This window comes from Plasmodium fragile (assembly GCF_000956335.1).
Source record: "Plasmodium fragile strain nilgiri unplaced genomic scaffold supercont1.66, whole genome shotgun sequence".
In the NCBI taxonomy this organism is placed as follows: Eukaryota; Apicomplexa; class Aconoidasida; order Haemosporida; family Plasmodiidae; genus Plasmodium; species Plasmodium fragile.
Window position 1 is genome coordinate 44,553 of NW_012192646.1, and position 24,361 is coordinate 68,913.

At 38.4% G+C, this 24,361-nt stretch overlaps 2 protein-coding genes across 2 annotated transcripts; both read right to left on the reverse strand.

Annotated features, from left to right (window-relative positions):
* Window positions 1-134: 134 nt before the first annotated feature.
* On the reverse strand, window positions 135-20,241 carry AK88_04531 (uncharacterized protein; the record flags this gene model as incomplete). The annotated part of the gene is made up of 6 exons (XM_012482141.1): window positions 135-209; window positions 379-486; window positions 656-826; window positions 992-1,153; window positions 1,333-1,450; window positions 1,649-20,241. The coding sequence occupies 6 exons, from the start codon at window positions 20,239-20,241 to the stop codon at window positions 135-137; spliced, it is 19,227 nt and encodes a 6,408-aa protein (XP_012337564.1).
* Window positions 20,242-23,190: 2,949 nt separating this feature from the next.
* AK88_04532 (uncharacterized protein) lies at window positions 23,191-24,177 on the reverse strand (the record flags this gene model as incomplete). The annotated part of the gene is made up of 2 exons (XM_012482142.1): window positions 23,191-23,850; window positions 24,106-24,177. 2 exons carry the CDS (start codon window positions 24,175-24,177, stop codon window positions 23,191-23,193), a joined length of 732 nt encoding a protein of 243 aa, XP_012337565.1.
* Between the last annotated feature and the right edge of the window lie 184 nt (window positions 24,178-24,361).

Sequence of the window (24,361 nt, forward strand, 5' to 3'; positions counted from 1 at the left end):
ATAAGAAAAAAAAAAAAAAAAAAAGACACCTGCACATGTATAAATATACACATACAACAAAACAAAAAACTGGAATGATTGAAATGATTGGAACATTTCTTCCACACAAAAAAACAAAAACTCTTGGTCGCCTTTTAGTTCATTCTTCCTAAACATGTGCTTGAGCCACATAAACAAATGAGTTTTTTTCCTTCCGATTCGACACCAAACTGCACGGGAGGTGAGGGGCATCAGTGAGAAGCGAGTGAAGGGCACAGGTTTAGGGTCACAAAAGAAGGCAACATTATTCAACCCGTGAAGCAAAACGAAGCAGGCGAATCTGGGGAAAGTGTACCGCCTCCATCGCAAATCTCGCTTTGCTCTATTTCTTTCTCTTACCTGATAGTCGTAGGTTATTTCTTCGTGCGCTACAATGTCTCTCTTGGCAAAGATGACAATGTGTTTTAAGTTCTGATCACAGCTTACTATTTTACAAAAACAATTTGGCTGAAAAAAAAAAAAAAAAAAGGGTATGAGGGAAAAAATTGAGGCGTAAAAGAATGATGGCACCACCCATCCCTAGGAAAGAACACAGGTGTGAACGTAAATACGGGAACATCACGCAAAACTCATTCATCTGACGCGTAATAATCTGCGTGTGTCTTTGGCGACTTACCTCGCAGCTGTGGTTGATAAATCTGCTCACGTTTCCCCACTTGGTGGCATCAATGATTATATTTTCGTTTAGCCTGAACATGTAACAGCTACTCTCAATTTTGTCATAATACTTTTCCCTCTTGTCACTTATTATGTTTCTAATATATTCACCAATGTATTCGATGACAGGCTGAACAGGGATCAGAACGAAGGGGAACAGAACAAAATGAGTACAGGCGTAGGCAAATAGACGCAATGTTGAGATACACCGTGTTAGGAGCAAACCAAAGGGATACTAAGATAAAGGCACACACCCAGCACGGGGGAATACAAAAATGTGAAGTACTGTGCTTACCTCTCCCTCATTAATAAATTCGCACGTGTACAGGCCATATCCATGAATGCTGCTCTTCTTGACGTACAGCCGCGAATTGGACGAGATGTTCATTAGGTAGCGGTACGACATTGCGCTGTTGATGTTGTACTTATACTTGACCGTTTTCCTCATGTTCTTTTCCTGGAGGGGTGGTAACGATGGGGGGGAGGAGGATGTCAGAAACTGGGGGTTCAGTCAAGAACGTCACGGGAGGGTGTTGCTCCAATTATACAGGACGAAGCCGCTTATGCAGAAAAGCAAATGCATAATCACAATTACGCACAAAATGACGTTGACGGACTGCAGCAGCAAAGTCTCACCTTTTCCTTTTCGTTCTCCTTAAAAATTGAGGTGTCCAAATTGGAGTACTTACACAGCAAGTTGTCATTGTATATGACTTCCCGCGTGCAGTTCTTTACCCTCTTTTTGAATTGCTCCCTGAAAAAGTGCAACATAAAATAGCGCCATGGGTTGTTTGTGTGAATGCGTAAAAAACATATACAGTTATGTGTGTGCACGCACAATTGTGGTAACAAAGAGGAGGGGGGGAATTTAGTGGGAGGACTAATGAGGGCCTTTCCACAACCAATCCTCGTACGTATCCCATCCATCTCCACTTGTTAGCAGCGCATTTACCTTTTCCCGGACCTCCTAATGTAATTGCTAATCCTGTTGTTCACACATTTCCACAAATATTTAAAGAGCTTGTATTTCATTTGATAGATAACGCACGGGAGGGTCAAGCCGAAGAAGTCATGCGGGTCGACTGCCTTGACGTTGTGTTGCACAGATTTGAAGATATAACTCTGCATCAGCTCAAGCAACTGGGAATACCTGTCGACGTACTTTTTATATTCATCCGACATGTGCACATTATTAAGATCTCCATTGGGGAATTTAAAAAGAGACAAAAATTTTGTATGTACTTCCTGTATGTCATGACTTTCCGCTAAAACAAATTTCTGAGCATCAGTTACGGAAAAATGATCAACGCTTATTAAGGGAAATAGCATGATGGAAAAGAAAAAATGTTCATTCTTCAAAGTAATGGAGAAAATGTACGTGGCACGTATTTGTAAAAATATCCTCTGCAAGGTTTTCTTCTTTTCATCCTCGTCATCAAAAATTGCGTTTTTATAAATATGAAAAAGAAATGCGGCGGGCAAATTAAAAAATATTCTCATGTTCACAAAACCACAGGGGTATATTCTCTTCTCTCCATTATATTTTATAATTTCTCCCATGTGTAAGATATTGTGACAACCTATTTTTATAATTCTACACTTTGCGAGGTTCATATTATTTCTACAATTGAACTTATAGTGCGAGAATAGCTTTTCATTTGTTCGCTTGATAAACACATCGTTCGTATCACTTATAATCGTATTTAACAAAGAGTCCTTATTGTCCTTTAAGCTGTTACTTTCGCAAGTGCTTTGTTCTACACTTGCCATTCTGGTACATGTTCCCACGGCTACCGTAGTGGTGGTTCCATTCCCCTTGTTTGTTCTCTTCTTTTGTTCGCTCTTATCGTCTGCGTTGGAGCACAGTGCCACGGTATCACTGCTCTCCATACGGTCGCTATAATTACTAACCCGTTGCAACCTCGTTATATTTACCTTTCTGTTGACATCCTTTAGCTTGAAGTAAAGGTTAATGCTTTTCATTTGTTTGTCTTTCGTTTCTTTACTGCAGTAGTACGCCATGTCCGTTTCTTCCATTTCGTTTTCGCTACTGCTGCTGATGTTATTCTCCGAGTTGTCATTGTCCCCTTCGGATTCGTCGTCGATGAAGGTCGTGTAGCAAATCTTACGCAACTGCTGAGGTTGCTGCCCTTGCCGTTCACAGTTATCATTTCCTACTTGCTCATTCGTTGCTGGTAAATTCCCTTTGTGGCTCTTATCCTTCACATGGGTAGTTGTATCCTTTCGCAATGAGGTACCCAATCCGTCCACCGCATTGCTGTAAAGCACGTGGGGCAAATGTATGTTGCAAGTCTGTTCATCATTCGAATAAACATATCTAACAAAGGAATTCTCCTTTTTTTTTAAAAAAAAATACTCCTCATTCTTTAGTGTTATTTCTCTACCAATGTATAAAAAATATTTGAGGATAAAATAGGACTTGAAGATATTTTCCACATTTTTATTGTCAATAATGCTTTGCATATTTACGTCATTTCTATATGCTTCGCTCTCTTCATGCACATCGCTATTATTGTATGCACCATTTTTCTTCATTAACTGCTCATTTGTGACTTCATCGTTTTGCACCTTGCTCTCAAATAGCAACTGATACCTATGGTTAATGAAACACTTCTCATCATTTTTGTTGGCACATTCGTTAATGATATTCTCCAAATGATTCATTTTGCTTTTTATCTTGCTTTCCTTATTAAATAATTCTTGCAGCGATATCAGGGGCTTCCTTCTATACCTTATCCTCACACACTCATTTATGCTGTACAGAATTTTATCCATAACATAGTACGATCCGTTTTCATAATAGAAGTGGATGAAATGTTTGTAAATGTTTCTCAGACTTTCAATTACGTTTATTTTTTTCCTATGTGTGATACGTTTAATTTTCGATTCAGCTGATATTTGACTATTTTCTCCTGTCCCTGCCTGCTCGCTTGCCCCATAGTTCTGATCCTCTGTTTCTCTCTCCAGATTTAACCCACCTGTTGTGGCATCATCTTGTTTGAGCTTACTACATGCAGGGGTAACATCACCTTGGATCACTTCCCCACCTTTCGCCGTACACTTCGCGTCTTTCTCTTTTTTCGATGGTGTTCCCTTGACCATTTCCACATCTTTGCTTGGTTCCTCTCTACTGGAACACTGCATGTTCTCCTTATTTATGTAGAACGAGTTGTATATCTTCTTGGCATTCCAGCACTTATTGCACCACACTTTTTTTATATTGTAGATAATGTGCACGGGGAATATATCCTCATATAGCGACTGCACTAGTTCCTTTTCCTCTGCACTATTGGACGATGGGTGGCAATATGTGTAGAAAATGGTGTCCTTGTTAAATTTAATCAATTTGAAACATTTTAAATAATAAAAAAATATATTCTGATGAGAATTCTTTACCATGGTAGAGTAAAAAGCACAATTGAGGTGAAATTTTATGTTGCAATTTTCATTGCTGCAATATATGCTGGCATTCTTGTAACCACACAGAAAGCACGTAGAATTGATGGAGTCATAAATTATTTCCTTCACATCCTCTTCGTCTATTTCGATTATATGTTCGTAGTTATGGAAGAAGTTTTTATTTTCTGTCCAGCAGAAGTTATCCCTTAGTTTTATATTTTTTATGCTCTTCTTTACGTTTATGTTTTCTTCCGGTGTGGTCCTTTCTTTTGATAAATTTTCCTCACTAGGGTTGTGCTGACCTGCTTGGTTTTCCCCGCAAAATTCTTCCCCCTTAACGCGCGTTTCGCCTGCGCCGTTCGGATGGTCCCTTTTGTTCGTATGGCTGTCAAGGTGGTTGTTACTTACATGGGTGCTGCTCAGGTGGGCACCTCCAACATGGGAAATATTTCCATTGGCGCTTCTAACCTGTCCACCAGTGTGTGTATTGTTCCTGTCGACACTCTCCTTAGTTCCTCCTACTGCCTCATTCTTAACCGAACATGAAGCACTCGCTGCGGGCTTCTTTTTTCCTCTTTTGCTTGACGAGCTCTTTGATCCCTTTTTATTATTCGAGGGATTCTTCTTATCATCCACCTTGGATTCCGTTGCCCCCTTGCCAATCCTACTACGGCACTCGCACACACTGCAATTCAACTTATAGTATTGTATGCAATTTAGGCTCCATTTTAAACATTCGCTATGAATAAAAATATCATAAAATGGGATTAGCCTTCCCTTATACAGGTAGTTACCGTAATGGCACAAAAGGCAAGTCTCATTGTTCTTTTGCCTGAGGCCTTTCTTATCAGTGCCTTTGCATTTTATCATATTCAGGCTTTCCTGCCTGTACATATTAAGCATAATCTTCACATATAAATTTAATTTATTTTTTATGGTGCATTTGATCTTCTTTATATATTGCTTTACTTTCTTTTGGTACTCGCTACTGTAGAAGGGGCTAACTGTAAGCTGGTCCTTCTCATTTTGACCATCCTTTTTGTATTCATCGCACGTTTCCTCATATAACAAAAGGGAGGCCGCTCCTTTGGCATTTGGTTTTGTAAACAATTCTGACTTTTCTTCCTTTTGCTGCCCTTTCCTACAAGCGCTGCTACTGCGGGAGGTATTCGCCAAATCCATTTTTGGCACATGGTTTTCCCTATGCAGGAAAGGCCATTCCGACTCGCCCTGGTTTAACGTTCGTAAGACATCTGCGAAGGCCTCGGTGTTTTTCATTTTGAAAAATAAATTGTGGTTAAGTTTTCTCCTTTTTAACCTCTCTACAATGCGGACCTTCTTCACGGTTTTCGCGGCACCCTCAAGTGTACATCCATGCGTAAAACCACGTGTGTTTTCGCTTTCGCGTCCTGCTGTCCCTAGTTCTGCTTCACATGCCGCCTTGCCTGCCCCTTTACACATTCGCTTCATCCTCACCCCACTGACGTGCACCTTGTACAAGTAATACAAATGCAACAAATAAACAGAGTAACTGACGATGTGCTCAAAGTAGCTTCCCCCATTTCCAGCCGCACTGGAGACCCCTTTTCTATAATAACAAAATAGTAACTTCCTAGCCGCGAGGGACATGTGAACTGAACCCGTGACGCCACTCGATTTTCTTTTTACTTTCCTAGCACAAGCGGATATTCTCATGCAAAAGAGGTTCAGAGCATATCTCATAACATGTAGGTCTGTCGATGCAAAAGACATGACCATACTACCACTGCTATGAAATAGCCGTCTTAACTGATCATCCTTCCTAACTTTGTTGCTAAAAAAGGGAAAAAACTCATTACACTTAAAATAGCCCTTGCTAAAATATAAACGGTAGAGTAGTTTCACATTTGATTTATTTCTTCGGAGAAATTCATCTAGCAGACGACAAAATGCTTCAAAAACATTCCTCTTAAAGTACATAAATCTAAGGCTCATTTTTATCACGAAATAAACCAATTCATACAACTTCCTTTTTTCATTTCTGTCCTTGTTCAAGTTGAGCATAGTCTTGTTTCTGTGACTGCTATTTTCGGGGTATGCCATTATATACTTCTGAATTTGCCCATGACGTAAACTGCATGCGTTGCACACGAAGAGAACGTTGAAATTGCCGCTTTCGTCCTCTGCGTTTTTTTCTGCGTTCTTTTCAGCCACTCTGTCAGGCGCACTGTTGTCACGCTTGCCAATTTTGTATTCACAGATCATACAACAAATGGAGCATTTGTAAACGTCTGGCCTGGTTTCAAAGAAGTGCCTCACATTTGTGCCTGACTTCTTATCCTTTAAGTAGGCACGGTTGAAGAAGATGTTATTGTGCGCGGATATTTTGTTCATCCAGTAAATCCAGTCCGGGTCCTGTTTTCCACTGAGCTCGTTTCTTATCCTGAAGTAGTCCTTTTCCTCACGATTGTTGCCTCCCCTGTCGTCGCCTTTACTATCATGTGTTCTATTAATAGGTGCGTTTTTTTCGTCACACCCAGGGAAAGCAGCATCTACATTTTGGCCATCTTTCGTTACGTCCTTCAAATTCGCTGCTTCATTTCCTTCATCGCCTGCACCTCCTGCGCCGTGTTTCGCATCGACATATACGAGCTCTTCACATGCATTGGTATTACATAACGGTTCCACGGTTCCTTCATTAATCGTGTTCGTGCTGTTAGTTATTCCATCACCAGCTCCCTCGGGGATTTTTTCTTCCTTCCCTTCATCAGCAATGCCCTTGCTTATGCTTTTTCCCTCCAGCTCCATCATTTCTCCTTTAACCTGGACAACATTAGTTTCGTTAAAGACGCTCCCCTGGTTACCACTGGCACACGCACTCTTCTCAACCGCCGCGATCTCCTCCGTAAACGCATTAAAGGAAAAGTCATTTTTGTACAAGACAACGCAGCTATGGCAAAGGTACGTATTCGGGGTGATTCTCTTGAACTTGGATTTCAACACGAACTTATTCCTCTTCAAAAATCCCTTTAATTTGTTTATTCTGTTTCTCTTCCTATTACTTCCTGTCCGTCCTTTATTCATAGTAGAGTTATCAGATTCTGAAGCGTCCGCATAAAGACACAGCTCCTCATCGGTATCTGTCATGTAACCATCATCCATTTTACATGTACCTTGCATGTTGCAATTATTGGGAGCAACATCAGAAATGTATGTGCTGCCACAAGCAATCTTGCTGCTAATGGAAATAATGGAGGAGCTTCTGTTCCCCCTCATCTCGTGTACTTTATCCTCTGCAAGATTATTATTCTCTGTATCAACTTTTCCATCGTTAGTTTCCTTCTTCGTTTTCACCTGCGATGTCCTGCTTTCGTTCGCTTTCTTTTCTCCCTTTTCTTCTGCATTTTCATTTGTTTTTGTTCCTTTTTTTTTTTCATCCCCTTTACCTTTTCTCTGAACTCTTTTCTTTTCCTTTCCGTCTTTTTTGTCCTCCTGTGAGGATTCCTCTTTTTTCATTTTGACCCCTTTTTTTTCCTTTTGTATTTTGGAAGTTTTAGTCGGCTTCAAATCCTTTTCACATATTTCCCCTTTTGTGTCCTTGCTTTTCTTTTCTTTCGCTTTATCCTTACTTTTTTCCTGTTCCTTTTCCTTCTTCTCTTTGTCAATTTCTTTTTTTTCCGCGTTCTTCTTCACCATCTTTGCTGGCTTCTTTTCGGCCTTTTCTACTACTTTCTTTTCGTCTTTTTTTTCTTCACCCTTTTCCACAACCTTCCTTTTGCCTCCTTTTTCGGCCTTTTCATCCTGTTCATTTTTGTCCTTTCCTTTCTTTTTCCTAACATTCTTATTTTGATCTCCATTTTCTGTTGTGCTTTGATCCGTCTTGGTTCTTTCCTTTTTACACTCTTTCGCGTTGCACGCGGAATTGGCTCCCTCCTTTTTCTTGTTCTCCATTTGCTCGCTTACATTGTTATTCAATTCTGCTTCGTTATTACCGCTGTCCAACTGATTGACATTGGCTGCACTCAATCCTTTTACCCCGTTCATGCCGTTAGCTGCATTTTCCTTCTTGATCAAAATATTCTTGCAGTAATACTTGAGTTCCCCTTTCTTACTCCTAACCAGTTCTGCTCCCTTTGTCCCTGCTGCATATGCATTGGTTTGGTCTTTTTGAATGTTATACTTCACCCCCGTGCACACATTTACGTGGATCTCATTTTTGTCATTGTTATTATAAAGAATGCACTCCTTCTTAACCGTTCCTAGTGGGAGGATGCACTTGTGCACATTTTTCACTACATGATCTCCGTTGTTAGAAATATTTTTTGCAATCCCTATGTTGAGCTTATTTTCTTTATGTAATCTGTTGGTCGCAAAGTTGGGGTTCACATTCGGTGCGTCATATACTGCACATAACACATTTCCCCTTTCATTCGCGTAAGCCACGGAGGATGCGTTTACATTACACCTGAATACGCTCGGGTCGAAGCTGCCGCTGCTATGGTTGCTGCCGTATCTATAGTTGTAATTGTAATTTCTTGCGCACACATTTCCACATATGTTCCCCTCCGCAGCCAACTTCTCATTCGTCGGAATGGACTTTTTATTTTTGCTGCTATTTATAAATTTTTCTAGATTGGGGATGTTGGACTTGAGTAGCGTTTTCGTGTGGGTCTGATCTTTCTTGTTGATATTTTTACTATATCCGTTGTACATGTCATTGAATTTATTATTCGGGTTCCTCACTTCAGACGCATGGGAAATATTGCTGTATTTCATATTGTGAAATTCGGAGTTGCTTCTTCCATCTCTGTTAACATCTGACACGTCCTTACTTTGCAAAATGAAGTTGCTGCTATCTTTATACAAAATGGATTGTTCATTACTAGCATTTACATTGACCATTATTTTTCTGTTCAGTTCGAGGCTTTCACCATTTATCTTGCCATTAAACGGTGTAGCATTCATACTAGGCTTAAAATTATGGCTACCATTCCGCAGAGGGGTACAATAAACCAAAGGCATATTCACATTTGCCATTTCGTGGTTCACAGGGGAGTTATTATGATTTCCCAATTGGTTATAAAAATAGTAATTATTTTTGCACATGTTACTTTTGTCATTGTGTATAAACGTGCGGCACACATTTTTTTCCTGTGACATTTCGTTCACTTCATAATCCACTTTTCCTTGTGCATATGCAGTTGTTGGAGGTTGCATGTTCGAATCCTTTACAAATATACTTGGCACATTACTTGGCATATTTCTATCATTGTTCATGTTGCAATTCTTTACATAATGCAAGTTAATCATATCGCTATAACTTCTTCCATGATTCATTCTGTCTACATTTTTTTGATTGTTCATGTGCACGCTGCATGATTTAATATTATCGTTGTAGTGGTAAGCCTGTCCTGCGTCTTTCGCGTAGGTGGTTTTGCAAAATGGGTGGGTCATTTCGTTTATGTTGTTAATATGCCCTATGGGGTTCTCACCGAACAAGGTTCCTCCTGAGCGAATGGCACTATCGGGGTTGTTCATCCCTTTATCTGTTATGACACCGTTGACGTCTTGCATACCACCCACGTTGTTTATGACCCCGATGGTCTTTCCCATTGCTCCCACATTTATCACGTTGCCTATGCCACTCATCGTGTTAGTGGCGCGCGTGTTCCCCAAGTGGGCATAGTTCACAAAGGGTTCCTTTGTTCCCTCCACGCCGTTCACATTTATTATCACATTGTTATTATTGAATATGCTAATATTCTGCGTGATATTTATATCTTTCACGTTGGAGGCGTTATCCACGAAGTCACTCATGTTGGATGTGTTGACATTGTTCTTCATACTAATTAGGTTGTATATGTTGCTTCCTACATCTACGCTTACATTCTGGAGCGTGACACTGCTGCTTCTGCAGGGGATTTCTCCGTTGAAAGTGTTGGCCTTGTTAACACTGCTTATGCCATTTATATTATGCAAGCTGTTCAGGCCAACCCCGGCGCTCACCCCGCTTATACTGCTCGTGTTGTTCACCATGAGGACGTTGCTGTAATTGCTTACACTGCCCATGGGTGAGCTCACGGTCCTACCGTGCATAGAACCCAGATCGTCTACGTTCGAGCTACAAGCGGAGAAAGTGCTTACAGTGTTCACATTCATCTTCAAATTGTTCGTTTTATCAAAATTGATTATTTTCCTGACAGGGCTACAATTCATATTGGGTGCACTGTATCCACAGTTGTTATTTTTCCTTGTGGGGGAGGTCAACTTTTCGATGTTCTTTTCGTTAAATGTGCAGCCAATGTTGTTTATGCTCTTGTTCATGTACGTGCCGTTTTTGTTGTTCCTGCTGGTCAGGTTCAGTACTTTGGGAGTGGCATGTTCGCCAAGGTCGCCTAACTCTGCCGTGGCGCCAGCAACGTTTACATCATCCGCGTTCGTCACGTCCATAAAGTTGGCAACACTGTTCCCATTATGCGCCGTATCGAAATTGTTAACCCCATTCACGCTGCTACAGAGCTTCATTTCATACGTGCCAAATGTGTGGAGGTCAATCTGGCCAGTTTTATTATTCTCGGTGCAAGGCACAGAATAGGGCGGAGTCCCGAATGCATTATCGCCATTTGTTGCAAGTAGCAGTGTGTCATTGTTTTTGTTCACCTGATTTCTGACCTGCACGCTACAGGGATAGTTTCCTTTAAAATATTCACTTCTAGTATGGCTCATGGTGCGTTCACATGGATTATCATTAAATGCGTTTTTTGTACAACATGCGCTACTCCTCCTGCTTCGGGGTTTCCCATTTGATGCCTTCCTATTCACAGGCACAGAAAAGGTCTCCAAAATTAAGGCGCTAATTTTTAGCAACATTTCTGAAATTTTCATATAGTCATTATTATCAGTAATAAGATTCTTCTTATCAAACAGGTGGTGTTTTTCCTTTTTAGATTTATCCACATGATCCATCTTCACAACGCTGTTAAAATTTTTGTTCAATCTGTAGTGATTCAATTCCTTGTTAAGGTAACTGTATAGCCCTTTCAAAATTTCGTTGAGTACGGAATACATCACAGCTTCGTCAATATTGGGAACAAATAAATGCAATAAGTTTTTCACTTTTACATTTTTCTTCTGCCTTATTAAATCGTATATCTCACTTATGAGGTTTTTATTATACACCTTTCTATTTATAACTACAGTTTCGGCGTGTGTTTCAGCTTTTTTCCCATCTGTTAAAAATTCCTTCACAAACTCATCACTCGGAATGACGCCATTATTGTTGACTTCATTATTCAGTAGACAGTTTTCGCTTGTGTTAGTTTCGTTCGGTTTAAGTAGAGTTACATTGCTGCTCAGGATGGAACATTCAACATTGCTGTTAATATTAATGATGGTCGATTGGGTAGTGCATTCATCTCCGCTGTTTCTATTCACAGTGCATTTCACACTCGTGTGGATATCCTCACTAACGATATGACTGTTGCTGAGGTCTCCCCCTAATTTATCTTTCTTCGGTGTGTTCGATTTAATGGGGGGTGGAACCATCACCATCATCGCCGCAGCGCTCGTTGTCTCTGTAGTGCTTGTCGGCGTGTCATTATCTTGCGATACGAATGATGTGATCAAGTTGTTCCTATCTACTGCGTTTGACTCCTCCCCAATTTGATCACTTTTCATCGGTGTGTTATTTTTGCTCATTGATAAGGTCGCCTCGTTGAAGGTTCTATGCAAAATACACCCCTGTCGGGGCACATAATGGCCCGAGTTTGAGGTATATAACCCTTTCTCTGATTTTCCAGGCGAACCCATTTTTTTACTATGATGCTTTTTTACGCAGAACTTTTTGAATATACTCCTTACACCCTTTTTATGCACATCGTGGTCGTTCTTATCGCCACTGTCCCCGCTATTATCTATTCGATAAAAACATTCATTGTGTGCAGATTTTCCGCAGCAGAAGCACTTTATTATCTTTTGCGTCTGATCATGTACACTCAGTATGGTGATAATATTATTTGGGGCACTTTGGTCCATCTTTTCATTTTCTTCATTTTTTTTACTAATACTTGTTCTTTTCTTGGGCGACGTTTTTTTCTTTTTTGGTGATAACTCTATTTCGCTATTCGTTTGGATATTTTTGGATTCATCTCTGACATCAGCGATGGTGCAAGTGGTACTTGGGTCTCCTATCTGACCTTTCAAATGGCTGTCCACGTCGATGCTGTTTTGCTTCTTCATCTTTTTTGAGCTCATGTGTGAGTTATTATTACCCAGTTGGTTCCTGTGCCTATCCTGCTGACGATTATCATTCATGTTTTGGTTGTCCATTGTGGCCATGGCGGGTTCAGTGTTTACAGAGCAGCTTTCCCGTCTTTCCGTGGTTTCCACTAGTTTCACATTTGCAAACTCACAGGACTGTTGTATGCTCCTTTGTTCACTTTTTGGACTTTCATTCAATTCGCTAATCATGGGAGATGCTACCTCCCCTTTTTCACCAAATTCCAGAGCTTCGCTATCCGTCAACATTTTTCTCTTCTGTGTGTTTTTATCATTCTTCAGAGTCATAACCTCTATCTTCAAATTGTACAAATAATTGAATGTTGCTTCTTTCGTAAAATGGTTTCCACTCCACGTATCCATACAGGTGATATTCGAGTAGAAGGTATCCTTAATGGCGTCGCTAAAGTGGGTATTGCATTTTTCACACTTAATGCATTGATTACATTTAAAGTTCCTCGTAATTACGTTAAAAATATGATTTATCTCCTTCCTGTGTTCTACATAACCAGCCAAGTTAAACAAAAAGGGGTTGGAAATATTAACACAGGTGTAGTGAAAGGACACCCCACATACACCGCAGTAAACCAGTGGACCCTTATACTCTATGCATCCGCAAAAATGACAGTAGTCTTTCAAAATATCATTGTTGAAAAGTTGTATTTTTTTATTTGTCACGTGTTTCCCCATGGGGTTTCTTCTAACGGGATGACAATTAGGGGCGTTTCTCCTATTTGTATTGTGGCACCACTTTTTTGATCCCCCTTTGGCAGTTCTTCCCTCCATATGAGAAATGATATCATCGAGGGATATAGCCCCCCCTTTTTTGTTCCTATCAACATGTTCCACTGCTATATCATCCGTACTGTCATTATCGCTACTGCTGTAGTTAACGAGGTTTGTAACATAGTTCATTCTTACAGATGACACATTTTTCGATGAGGTATATTCATTTGGACCCTGCTGGCCAAAAAAAACAATCTGAATACACTTCAGGAATTTGTAGGCATTGTTCACTGGGTTGACAATCTTGGTCTCCTCCTTAAGGACGTTATTCATTTTTATTTTGTCCTTCTTGATGTCAATCATGAATATGTTATCATTAATAAATACGTTTGAATTGCCACGATTGGAATGTATCTTCTTTTCCCCCTTTGCATCCTCCTTTGTTGACGTACTATGAGGGTGATTATCTACAAGGGGAATTTTCTCTTCATTACTGCTCTGGTAGTAACCCTTTTGGACATTTCCCTCGGAAGACAATTCATCCTTATCTGATCTTCTACAGCTAGAGGAAAAACTTCCCCCAGTCAAAACATGTATCTTCCTTATCTTACAAACGTCAAATTCGTCAAATCTGTCAAAAGATCTGTTAAAATAAATTTTACCCTTCACATTAACGGTAAGGATGTTATAACTGGTTATGCCACAATTTTGCGGAACAAACATTTCTTTATTGTTGTGGATAAAAACACAGTCGCGTTTAAAATTGAACAGTTCGTGTAACTCATACTGCGTGATGTCCCTGTCTAGCATCTCCAATTTTCTCTTCCTAAGCAAGTTATTGTTTAAAAGGCTCTTACCCACATTGTTGTTACACAAGTTGTATAAAACGATATCATCCTTACTTGTGGGCATATCCACAGCATTCTTATCGTACATTCCCATGAGGTTCTTCTTTTCCATTGAAGTGTAATCATTATATAAATCGGTCCCGTTCATGTATAACTGCATGTTTGTGCCAGTCTTTGCAATACCACTTTGAAATGAACCATCTGCGTTGAGAAAACTATTTGATTGATATGTCCTATCGTTGGGGTTATTCATGCAACCGGGTACCATGTGCACCCCTTCCTGCATACTATGATCATTAACGAGTGAGCTTCCCCCAAAGTTCAGTGCAGCTGCATCTCGATATTTATTTCCCCACTTAAGGGTGGTATCACCATCTTGGTGCGGGTAGAAGCCCGATTTGGTAAACTCGCCCACAGTAGGCACCACCTCTTTGCCAATTCCAGGGTAGCCAAAATGTTTCATATTTTCAGAGTGGTAAGAATCAAAAGCAGCATTCCTATTATCCATATGATTGTCGAAATTCTTGCCAAGTATATCGTCCCTACTACTGTTACAGAGGGTAGCGGTTAGTTTATGCCCACCGGATTTCAACATACCCTCGTAATTTTTACTCTCCTCTTCCATTTTGTTATTATCATTGGCTACCTCTTCATTTGTGGCCTTTTTATAAGTCAGTAGGCAATCATCAATGAATTTGTTGAGCTCCTCATGCTCCAAATTGAACATATTCTTTATAATAATTTTTCCTTTCTTTTCAAAGATGCAGGCATTTTTATAAATTGGGGTGTTGGGCATATGCACGGTTTTGGCATTATGTATGATCAGGAAAAAGTCGTAGAGGAATTCCAATATGGTGTTGTATTTCTTCTCCCATATTTTTTTCTTCATAATGTAAAGGTTCATTGGTATTTTGACAATTCTCCAGTAGATGTAAAAGTTGATAGGTACGTGGAAGGTGAAATTTTTGTACTTATCGAGCAGGAAGAATAGGTAAAGAATTCGCTCGATTTTATCATGGAATGAACCCGACCTACATGTGGGGCACTTATAATTGATACTTTTTATGGACAATGTTTCAATATTTCTACTTTCATTTTTATCACAACTTAGGTGAATCCAAAATTTGCACACATCACATTGCACCCACTTGTTACTATCATCTATTTCGTACTTCTGATTGCACATGATGCAAAAGTTTTTCTTCTCATATTCTTTGTAGCAGCTGATGCAGCAGTCCAGGTGAAACTCCCACTCGTTGTAGTTAATGAAGCACAAATTGGAGTAATCACATTTGTTGCATTTCAGGCATTCGTCGCATTTCCAATTAAAGACGTAAATGTCGGGCACATTAGGGAAACAACAAGATCCGTGGGCAACCATGTTACACGTTTTGCATATAACATAATTGGCTATATTGGGCGTCTGCTTATAATTGTATATACTCTCACAACAATATATGCATCGATAGCAGTCTTTACACACATATTTTTTGTAATTCATGTCACTGTACTTCACAGCTGGAACGTAATTAATGCACCTCCTGGACCTTTTACTTTTCGATTTTGTGCAGTTGTTTGTTTCTTCCACATCACTGTCTTCTTCATCATTCAACTCATCGCTTTTGTTTTTGTCCTCTTTGTCGTCACTCTTATAATCATTTTCACTGTAATTATTTTTAGCGTTTTCCTTTTCGCTGGTGCATTCCTTGCCTCCTTTCTTTTTCTTGCTCCTGTTGTTCTTTTCATCCGCGTCATTATTTTCCTCCTTCACCAGATTGTTCGACGAATGCTCCGCGCGCTTGCTGCACCCGTTCTTGCTATTCCCGGTGGTTCTTTTCCCATTGGCACTTTTTTTATTTTGGTTCGACTTAGAGTCTCCCCCTCTTCCGATGCATTTCGAATCGCTAAAGTGGTTGGTGTTCTTCTTCACCCTTTTCGATTTTTCGTCCTTGCTGCCACTCCTCGCGCCCTTACCCTTATCACGCTTCAAGGATTTATTATCCTTCTTCAAGCTGTTCTTATAAATGTACTTTTTATACTCCTTCATTAGCACATTTTTGTCATACCCCTTAGTGATTATCACTTCTTCGTCGAGGCATTCGGCGTGGAATTTCTTCGAACAGATAAAACACTTAACGCCCCAGTACAGGTTGATCATATTTGTCTCATCAATTTCCTTTTTCTTCACTTCGCTGCTTAAGTCATATATCATGGTGGAGAGGCTGCTCGTGTAATGATCATGCCCCTTAATAAATAGAATGTTATTCTTACATATGGAACATTCGTCTTTTTTGTTCAACAGGCTGTAATCGATTTGCTCTTTCCTTTTGTCATTTTTATCAAATATATCAAAGCGCTCAAATTCCTTCACAGTCTTTAGCACCTTTATGTTGTAGAAGTGGGGGGAATACCACCCTTTCACATCTGAGTATATAAAATCGCATTTCTTCTTTCCATTTTCTTCATCTAGCTTTGTCTCATAATTGAGGTACATCATTTCTTCTTTCCTTTGGACTATGCACTGATTGTTCTGATTCACCATCTCTACACCTAGCCCTTCTTCGTTCTTCCTCTCGCTGATCTGTTTCCTCATGTCCTGGTCGATCTCACCATATTGTGCATGTTCTAGGTCGGCCAAAGTGTGATACTCTTTCGAATTGTTGTACAACGATGGGGAGGTGGTCCTTGATTTGCTTCCTCCTCTTGAGTATGCCATGTCCCTGTTGGTTCTCTTCGGCGAATCCGTCATGGATCCGCTGTATTTGAAATTTTCTATATGGTGAATAAAAAACTGCTTATATTTGGGGGAGTAATACTTTATAATGCCTGTCTTGAAGTTACATTTCTTTTTGTTGTCCTTCTTTAGATCAAAACTAACGCGATAACCAATATATTTAAATCCCTTTTCTTCATCCTTCAATTCGATATATTTGTTGGCTGCATCCGCTTCTACTTTATTACCCACCTTTTTCTTTTTCAGTCGATCCAACTTATTCTCGAACAGGTGCATCATCCCATTCTCCCCTTCGTACTGTACGTTGTAGTTATCAATGGATTCTTCAATTATGCAGTTAAAAAACTTGGGTCTCCTAAAAAGCACATCCTCATCATCCATGACAAGATTCTCCAGAAATAACGTTTTCTCCACTTTTTTTAAAAGCCTCCATTTCTTCTTCGTATTATTATTATGGGCATCTAGGAAGAATTTGGTTTTCTCCTCCGATCCCTTAACCATCTTTATTATATCCACAATTTTGTTAACATTAAAATAAAATTTGTTCTTGTCATTGTATATGATTCCTGTGTAATTGTGTTCTTCCTGTTCTTTTTTGGAGGCTTCGTTTTCAATTTTCACCTTCACGTGGGTTCTTTTTTTGTTTTTTCGATTATTCACATTTTTGGATAATTCCTTTGGCTTTTTCTTCACAGAGGAATCATTACTATTTTTTTTGTTCTTCACATCAGCGTTCCCTTTTTTGTCCTTTGTATTTCCTTTGGCAATTCCTTTGGCATTTGTCTTGACATTTATGTTGGCATTTGTCTTAACATTTCCCTTGGCGTTTATCTGTACATTCCCCTTGGGGAGTGTTTCATTAGAAGAAGGTTCCTCCTTCACTTGGGTGTTTTTTCTTCTACTTCTGTTTGTTCCCTTGGTGGGGTTCTCCTTATCGGTATTTGTTGCTCCTTTCTTTAACTTCCTACTTGCACCATTACTTACATTGTCGCAGTTGTCGCTTGAGTTGTTCACGGCGCGTATCTCCTCAGCTTCGTTATCGCTACACTTATTGCCTTTACTTCCATCACCATCGCTCTTGTTGCTCCCTTCAGGCGCGTTTCTCTGCGCACCAATAGCCGCCACATCCTGTGTACCTTCTTTTATTTCTCCCTTACGGTGGCCCCCTCCGTTCTGTCCTGCGTCTTGCGAATGATTCCCGTTTAGGGGCTCATCCGCCGACTGATTAAGTGTCTTTTTACTCAAATAGTCTTTATCCAGAGCGTTTGCTTCTTTAGCGGCCGAGGATGCATTATCCTCAGCTGCACTGTGAAACTCAACCGATTCACAATTTTCCGTTTTCACATTAACATTCGCGTCCTCCGCATCGGAAAATATTATGTCGCTCATTTTTTTAATTTTTTTTAAATTCTTTAAGCTAAACACCTTTAAGAACTTCACAGCGTAAAGCTTCGAACCATTTCTTACATAAAAGGGGTCGCTAATAATTTTGACATTTTTATCGTGCAAAATAACATCCTGAATGGCTATCACCTGAAGAATATTTTTTTCCAATTTGTCGTTATTCAAAATTAAAATGCGAAAGAAGGAATCTTTAACAATTTTGTAAGTTAGAAAATACTTTTTTCTCTTATTTGTAACAATCTTTCCAATTCTTAAATGCACATCGTTGTAGAAACTTTCAAATATGTCCTCATCATATTTGAAGAAATTTTTTCCCGTTATTTTGAGTTCTTTACATGGTCCCTCTGCCATTTGGTTTTGTTCTTTCCCTAATGCGGAATCAGTGAGGGGTTGATTGACCTGTTTATTAGTTTCGACAAACACGTTTGTTGCTAGCGGTTCATTGTCTGGGTTATTCTCTTTTATTTCCTCTTCATATTCATTCGTTAATTGTGGTCTTGACTCTTGCGCGGTCTGTTCCCCCTCAGCTGTCCTGTCTGGTGGTTCTATATCCACTTCGTGCGAATTGCCCTGCACAACGTTTGGATGTGAATCTGCTTTCTCTTCAAGAGGGGCATTATATCCCTTGGGGCTTCGCCCTTCCTTCACTGGAGTAATAATTTTATTTGGTTCTTCGCTTAAGCGGTGTGCGCCTACTACATCGCTCTTTTTTGTTTGGGCGCCTTTTTTTTTCTTCTCAAGACATTTTCTATTTCTTGTAAAATGAAAGTAAATTTTTTTTCTCTTCTGAATATTCCTTAATGTTAAGTTGTAATTTTGGTAAGGAAGACAATTCGCCCTCGTTCTGAAGCGCGAATTCTTTCCTTGGTTAATTTCACTTCCTCCTTTTCTCTTCTTATGTGTACAAAAAAATGAGTCATACAATTGGGAAGAATTGGGAAATACCATTTTATTTTCCCTATCATTGCATTGATATTTTTTAACACATTTATCATACAAGAGGATGTTATATGGACTTTTAGTTTTCCCCTTTCTTTTTGGAGGGGAGCAAATTACATATGTGTCGGAATAGGAATTCCTTTCACAACTTGTTTCGCAGTTGCAAAAACAACTGTACATTTTATTATCACTATGATTGGAAAAATGTATTCTTTTAATCTTCGTTTTACAATCATGATGATTAGTTATGCCATGCGGTGATGACAAGTGCTTTGGGAAATTACTACTCACACTTGTTTTATTAAAATTTAAATTTTGTAAATATTTACAACTAAAAAAACTGCTCCTTTTGGAGTTATCAATATCTGAATGGTAATTTTTCCCGTCACTGTGTAAACTTTTTAAAAATATATTTTTCCTATATTTTTGTATCTCAAATGTATCATCTGCAACACTGCTAAGCATTTGCTTCTTTATCTGTAGTGCCTTCGGCGAGAGAGTCTTATTTATTCGGTTGTCATTTAGAAAGTCACTGTATGTTGCAATACTGCTTCGTTCTCTTCTTCCCCTTTGGATGAGGAACTTTTTACGATTGTGATGCAGATCAAGAGGAAGCCTGTGCCTTTTGGTGTGGCCCATCTCGTCCGCTTCTAATTTAGGGAGTTTCTCCTTTTCTATTGCTATATCAGCTATTTCAGGGTTCTCTACATTCACTCTACCCTTTTGATCGTCACAACTGCGTCCCTTGTCTTTGCTTCTGTTAGTGCCATTAGTCCTATGGCTATCGTTGCTGATCTTTCTGCTTTCCCCGTTATCGCTCATGCTATTGTTGTAACGGGTGTGCATTGAATTGTCATTCATGGAACCCTTGATGTCTGATATTGAGAAATCCGTCTTGTTATCACTTAAAAAATTCTTTTTGCACATTTGCAAATCGTCTGGCACATTATTGTGACATATTTTGTGGCCATCACTGCCGCCTTCGTTAACGGTACATATATTTTTGTAGCTAATCAATTCGTACAAATCATCTTTCACATTAGAAGTTGCTTCATTCTCATTTGTCCACTTCTCACTTGCGCAGTCTTCATTTTTTTCAATACTACGGAATTCGTTATTTACCTGAACGCTTTCGTCATCATGTATACCTTCTGATTCATCTTCATGTTCTTGTCTTTCCTTTTTCATTTTACCTTCTTCACTTGGTGATTCATTCATATTTTGTTGTTTTTCTTTGTTTAGTCTTTTTGAAAAAATACACTCTTTTTTTTTCTTGTATTTGGAAGATTTTCATATTACATTGTGGAAATTGCCTTCTTGAAATATGTACTGCTACTTATTACCATGTATTCGCTATGTATATTGCTACCAATGAATGTAAAGTCTTACAGACTTTTTACACATACAAGCATGTACACGTACACTCAGCGCGTGTGAAGAGGGGCTACCATATATGTGTACACGCACATAACATACCAACATACATACGTACGTTCATATGTATATATATTATTTATACGTGAATACACGCATCATGTGTACGGACCATGCAAAACGAAATGTACAGTTCATACAATCGAGCACAACGCAAAACCCGAGCGGGTGGCTTCTTAAACACTCGTCATTGCGCAAACATGTAAAAAAAAAAATAAAATAAGCAAGAACTGTTTTTCTTTCCGTTTATTATTTCCCTTCAAACAAATGACATAAATGTGATAAAAATTGTCAAATGGTTCTCAAATGGGGTGAAAGTGTACATGCATATGAACATAAAAAAAATGCTCGCAGTAGATCTAAAGATATAAGCATGTACATTAAAACATGTACATTAAACATGTACATTTAAAAAAACAAAAAAGAACAGAAAAAGGGAAAAAAAACGAGACTTGAAAAAAATATGTAAAAGGCCTTCAGTTTTATATAAATATACTTCATAAAAAAAAAAAAAAAAAAAACACCTTGTATATAAGGGCATTGCTTGTGCGATTTTATAACACTCATTTTAAATTAATTCAGTACAATAATTTGAAAAAAATATTTCTGATATAAGGGAACATTTAGCCAACTAAAAATTCCCTTTCCCATATTACGCGTGTGAGTATGTACATACGGCAATATATATCACGTACATATTTATATATGCATAATACATATATGTAACATAGCAGCATCCATCCATGTATATACTTAATACAGCCCTTGTATAGTGCGCGTATTTCCACCCGTGTATGAAAGGAATATGCTCCCAAGTCAAGCCTGTGCACTCGATTAATGCATACACGTCACACGCATATAAGTTTATATACAAAAAAGCACAGTTTATATGTTTATATTATTTAAACATTTTTTACACGTAGGTCCGATCTAGGTGTAGCACCCATCTCTCATCCATGTATGCCATGAAAGAATCACAAGAAAGCTTTCATTCGATGCAGTGACTATACCTGCGTCCGATAACGTATGCAGTCGTGCTTAGTGTGAAAACAATGCACACTAGAATAAATTAAGTATTTTTTAGCATTTGTTTAAGGGAATAAACATTTTCACCCGGAATCAACAAACAGAATATGTGTTTTGTTATTCTATTGTGCACATTATATGTATATACCTATGGTGTATTTGCATTTATGTGCATACGTTAACTGCAACCAGAAAGAACTGGTTTTGTGCCTTTTCAGCAAAACCCAGATTTAAGCATCAATGTGTAAAAAATAGCAATGGCTTTTTCCTTTTTCCCAAGTTCAAAAATGAAACAAAATAATTAAAGCCGAATAAAATATACCAGAACAATACAAAGCATAACACAGCAAGATGTAACAAAAATAATGGGAGGAAATGTTAATAAGCCCAAATTTAAAAACGTTAATTCTCGTTCAGGGGCACATTTAGTATATATAACCACTTTTTCTAATATAATTTTTCCTTTTTTTTTCCCATTTTTGTGATTTTATAACTTATTCCACGGGGTGTGAAAAATTGTGCTAACATATTGTATAGTTTGCACATCGTTATAGTGTTTGATTCCATTTGAACGTTTTTTTACTTTTTCCCCTTTTAAGAAGTTCTCCCAAATGTATCATTTATTATTCTAAAACAAACGGCTGTTTAAGTTCTGCATTTATTGTGCTAAACGAATGCGGCAGATCCCAATTGTCATCAATGCGGGTTTATAAACATTTGGAACGCCTTCCTTTTATTTGTCCCATTTGGCAGCATTACTTCGTGGCTTTAGAAAGAATGGAACCTTAGAGGTAAACATTAACCTAATGACAGTCAAATGGTTGCATAGATGTGCGCCCGAGGTGATACAAACAACACGTATGTCATATGTGTATTTATTTGCGTATTATGTAGACCGACGCCAATGCAGAAATGCTCAGTGCCTATAACCCACACTATGCACAAATTTTCGCACAAAGTGTCTAAACCGTTTCGGCCCCATATGCACGTTATGTTCGCTGGCTAACGCGTGTTACACGTTGCGCATATTTTCATGTCTTAGACAATTAGAATAATAAAGCTTTATTAACATTCCGGGTGTGGATACCCCCTTACAGATATACCACACTGTGTGAATGTTTCATTTTAAAATGTTGTCAAAATTGTCACCTTGTGAAGTATGCGCTGAAACATAGGTGATTATGCACATATTGTTCATCCTTCCCCCTAACTTGTAGCATTAACCATCTTTTATCGCTTTTACAAATTGGGCAAATTACCAAAATGATGATGTCTTCAAAGAAGGACATCTTTAAAAATGACTGAATAATAATAAACAAAATTTTGATAGTTTTATAAACAAAAAAAAAAATAAAATGAAATAACAAACAACCATTTTATGGCATAATCTTATCATCGAAAAAAGGCAAACGAATTTTTGTGTGCAAACGAGGTTATAAAAAATGGGGCATTTTTCACAACATAACATGTATTTAAAAAGTGTTATAATTTTTTTTCTCCATTTTTGTTTAGTCGAATTGAGCTTTCCATTACAAATTTTTTTTACAACATTTTTTACAAATCACGTTGGTGCACTTTGCACAAACTTTTTTTTGTTTTCCTTCGAAGGCGTCATTGCATATTCACACATTAATGGCGCGTTCTGTGATCCACATGGGTTAACGCAAATTCGTCATTCCCATCGTCCTGCCTGACACATTTTCAGACTTAACTTTTCTTTTGCTTATTTTTCTTTTTCATCAAAATGTCGCCAGCGTTTCTTATGCTCTCCTTTTTTTGAAAAAGGTAAAAGTTCTCATGAATTTTGGTTTTCCTTTCCCTTTTTAAATAACTGAATTTATCATTTGTTGACACGAAAACTGAGTTGATGAATTCAGGTTTGTCCGCAACCCTTTGAACGACGGTAAATCCATCCTCGTCTACAAGGCCTAATTTTTTCTTCCCTTTATTATTTTCTTTATTTATTTGTGAAATTTCGTTTATAATTATCTTCCTCTCATTATATAAGTCATAATAAGTTTCATAATACTGTTTTATGTAATACGAGAATTTTTTTTGTTCCAAATTTATAAAGTATGGTGATTGCACACTGCTTTTAAAATAATTATCCATCTGAATTGAGTACGTCAAAATAATTTCAACAACATTCTTTTCTCGATATGTTATATACGCACAATAGGCAAATTTTTTAAAATTTTTCGATAAATGCTTTTTCTCTATAACGACAAAAGAGTTTATTTTTCCAAAATTGGAAAAAAACTTCTTTAAATCTTCTTCGCTCACGATGTTATCCAGTGCCGCTGCACACAGTGCATCGCTCTGCCCGTTGTCATAGTCTGAAATATCTTTGCAGTTAGCTACAAACAGCTGTGAAGGGGTGAAATGAAAGCGTGGTGCCCATAAGCAATTGACAGCGTCATTATATACGCATTATATATGTACGTATAAATATACTTCACGCAGCAGACATGTACTTGCGAACTTTTTTTCGTTTAATAAGACATTTACGCTACAATTTGGCAAAAAACCCTCAATTGGCACTCTAAGTGGTGTTATTTCCACGTGGGATGGACAAAGAATACACATACATGTAACATTCTTTTCAATCATTTAAGCTCTTACATTTATGGTTGTAAGGGGGTTATCCTCCACAGGTATGTTCAAAATAAGGAAGTGGCCCAAAATGTTCTTCATTTTTGCGAATTAAAACCAAATTTTTAAAAAAGGAAGAGAAAAGGACACAAAAGGGCAAGCATTATTTGTACATGTACATGCACATGTACGTACCAGTTAACAAAAAAGCTGCTATTTTTACCTAAAGTTCCTTTTCCCCATTTTCTGCAAATGCGCCATCCAACAACGTGTCAATTTTGTTGCA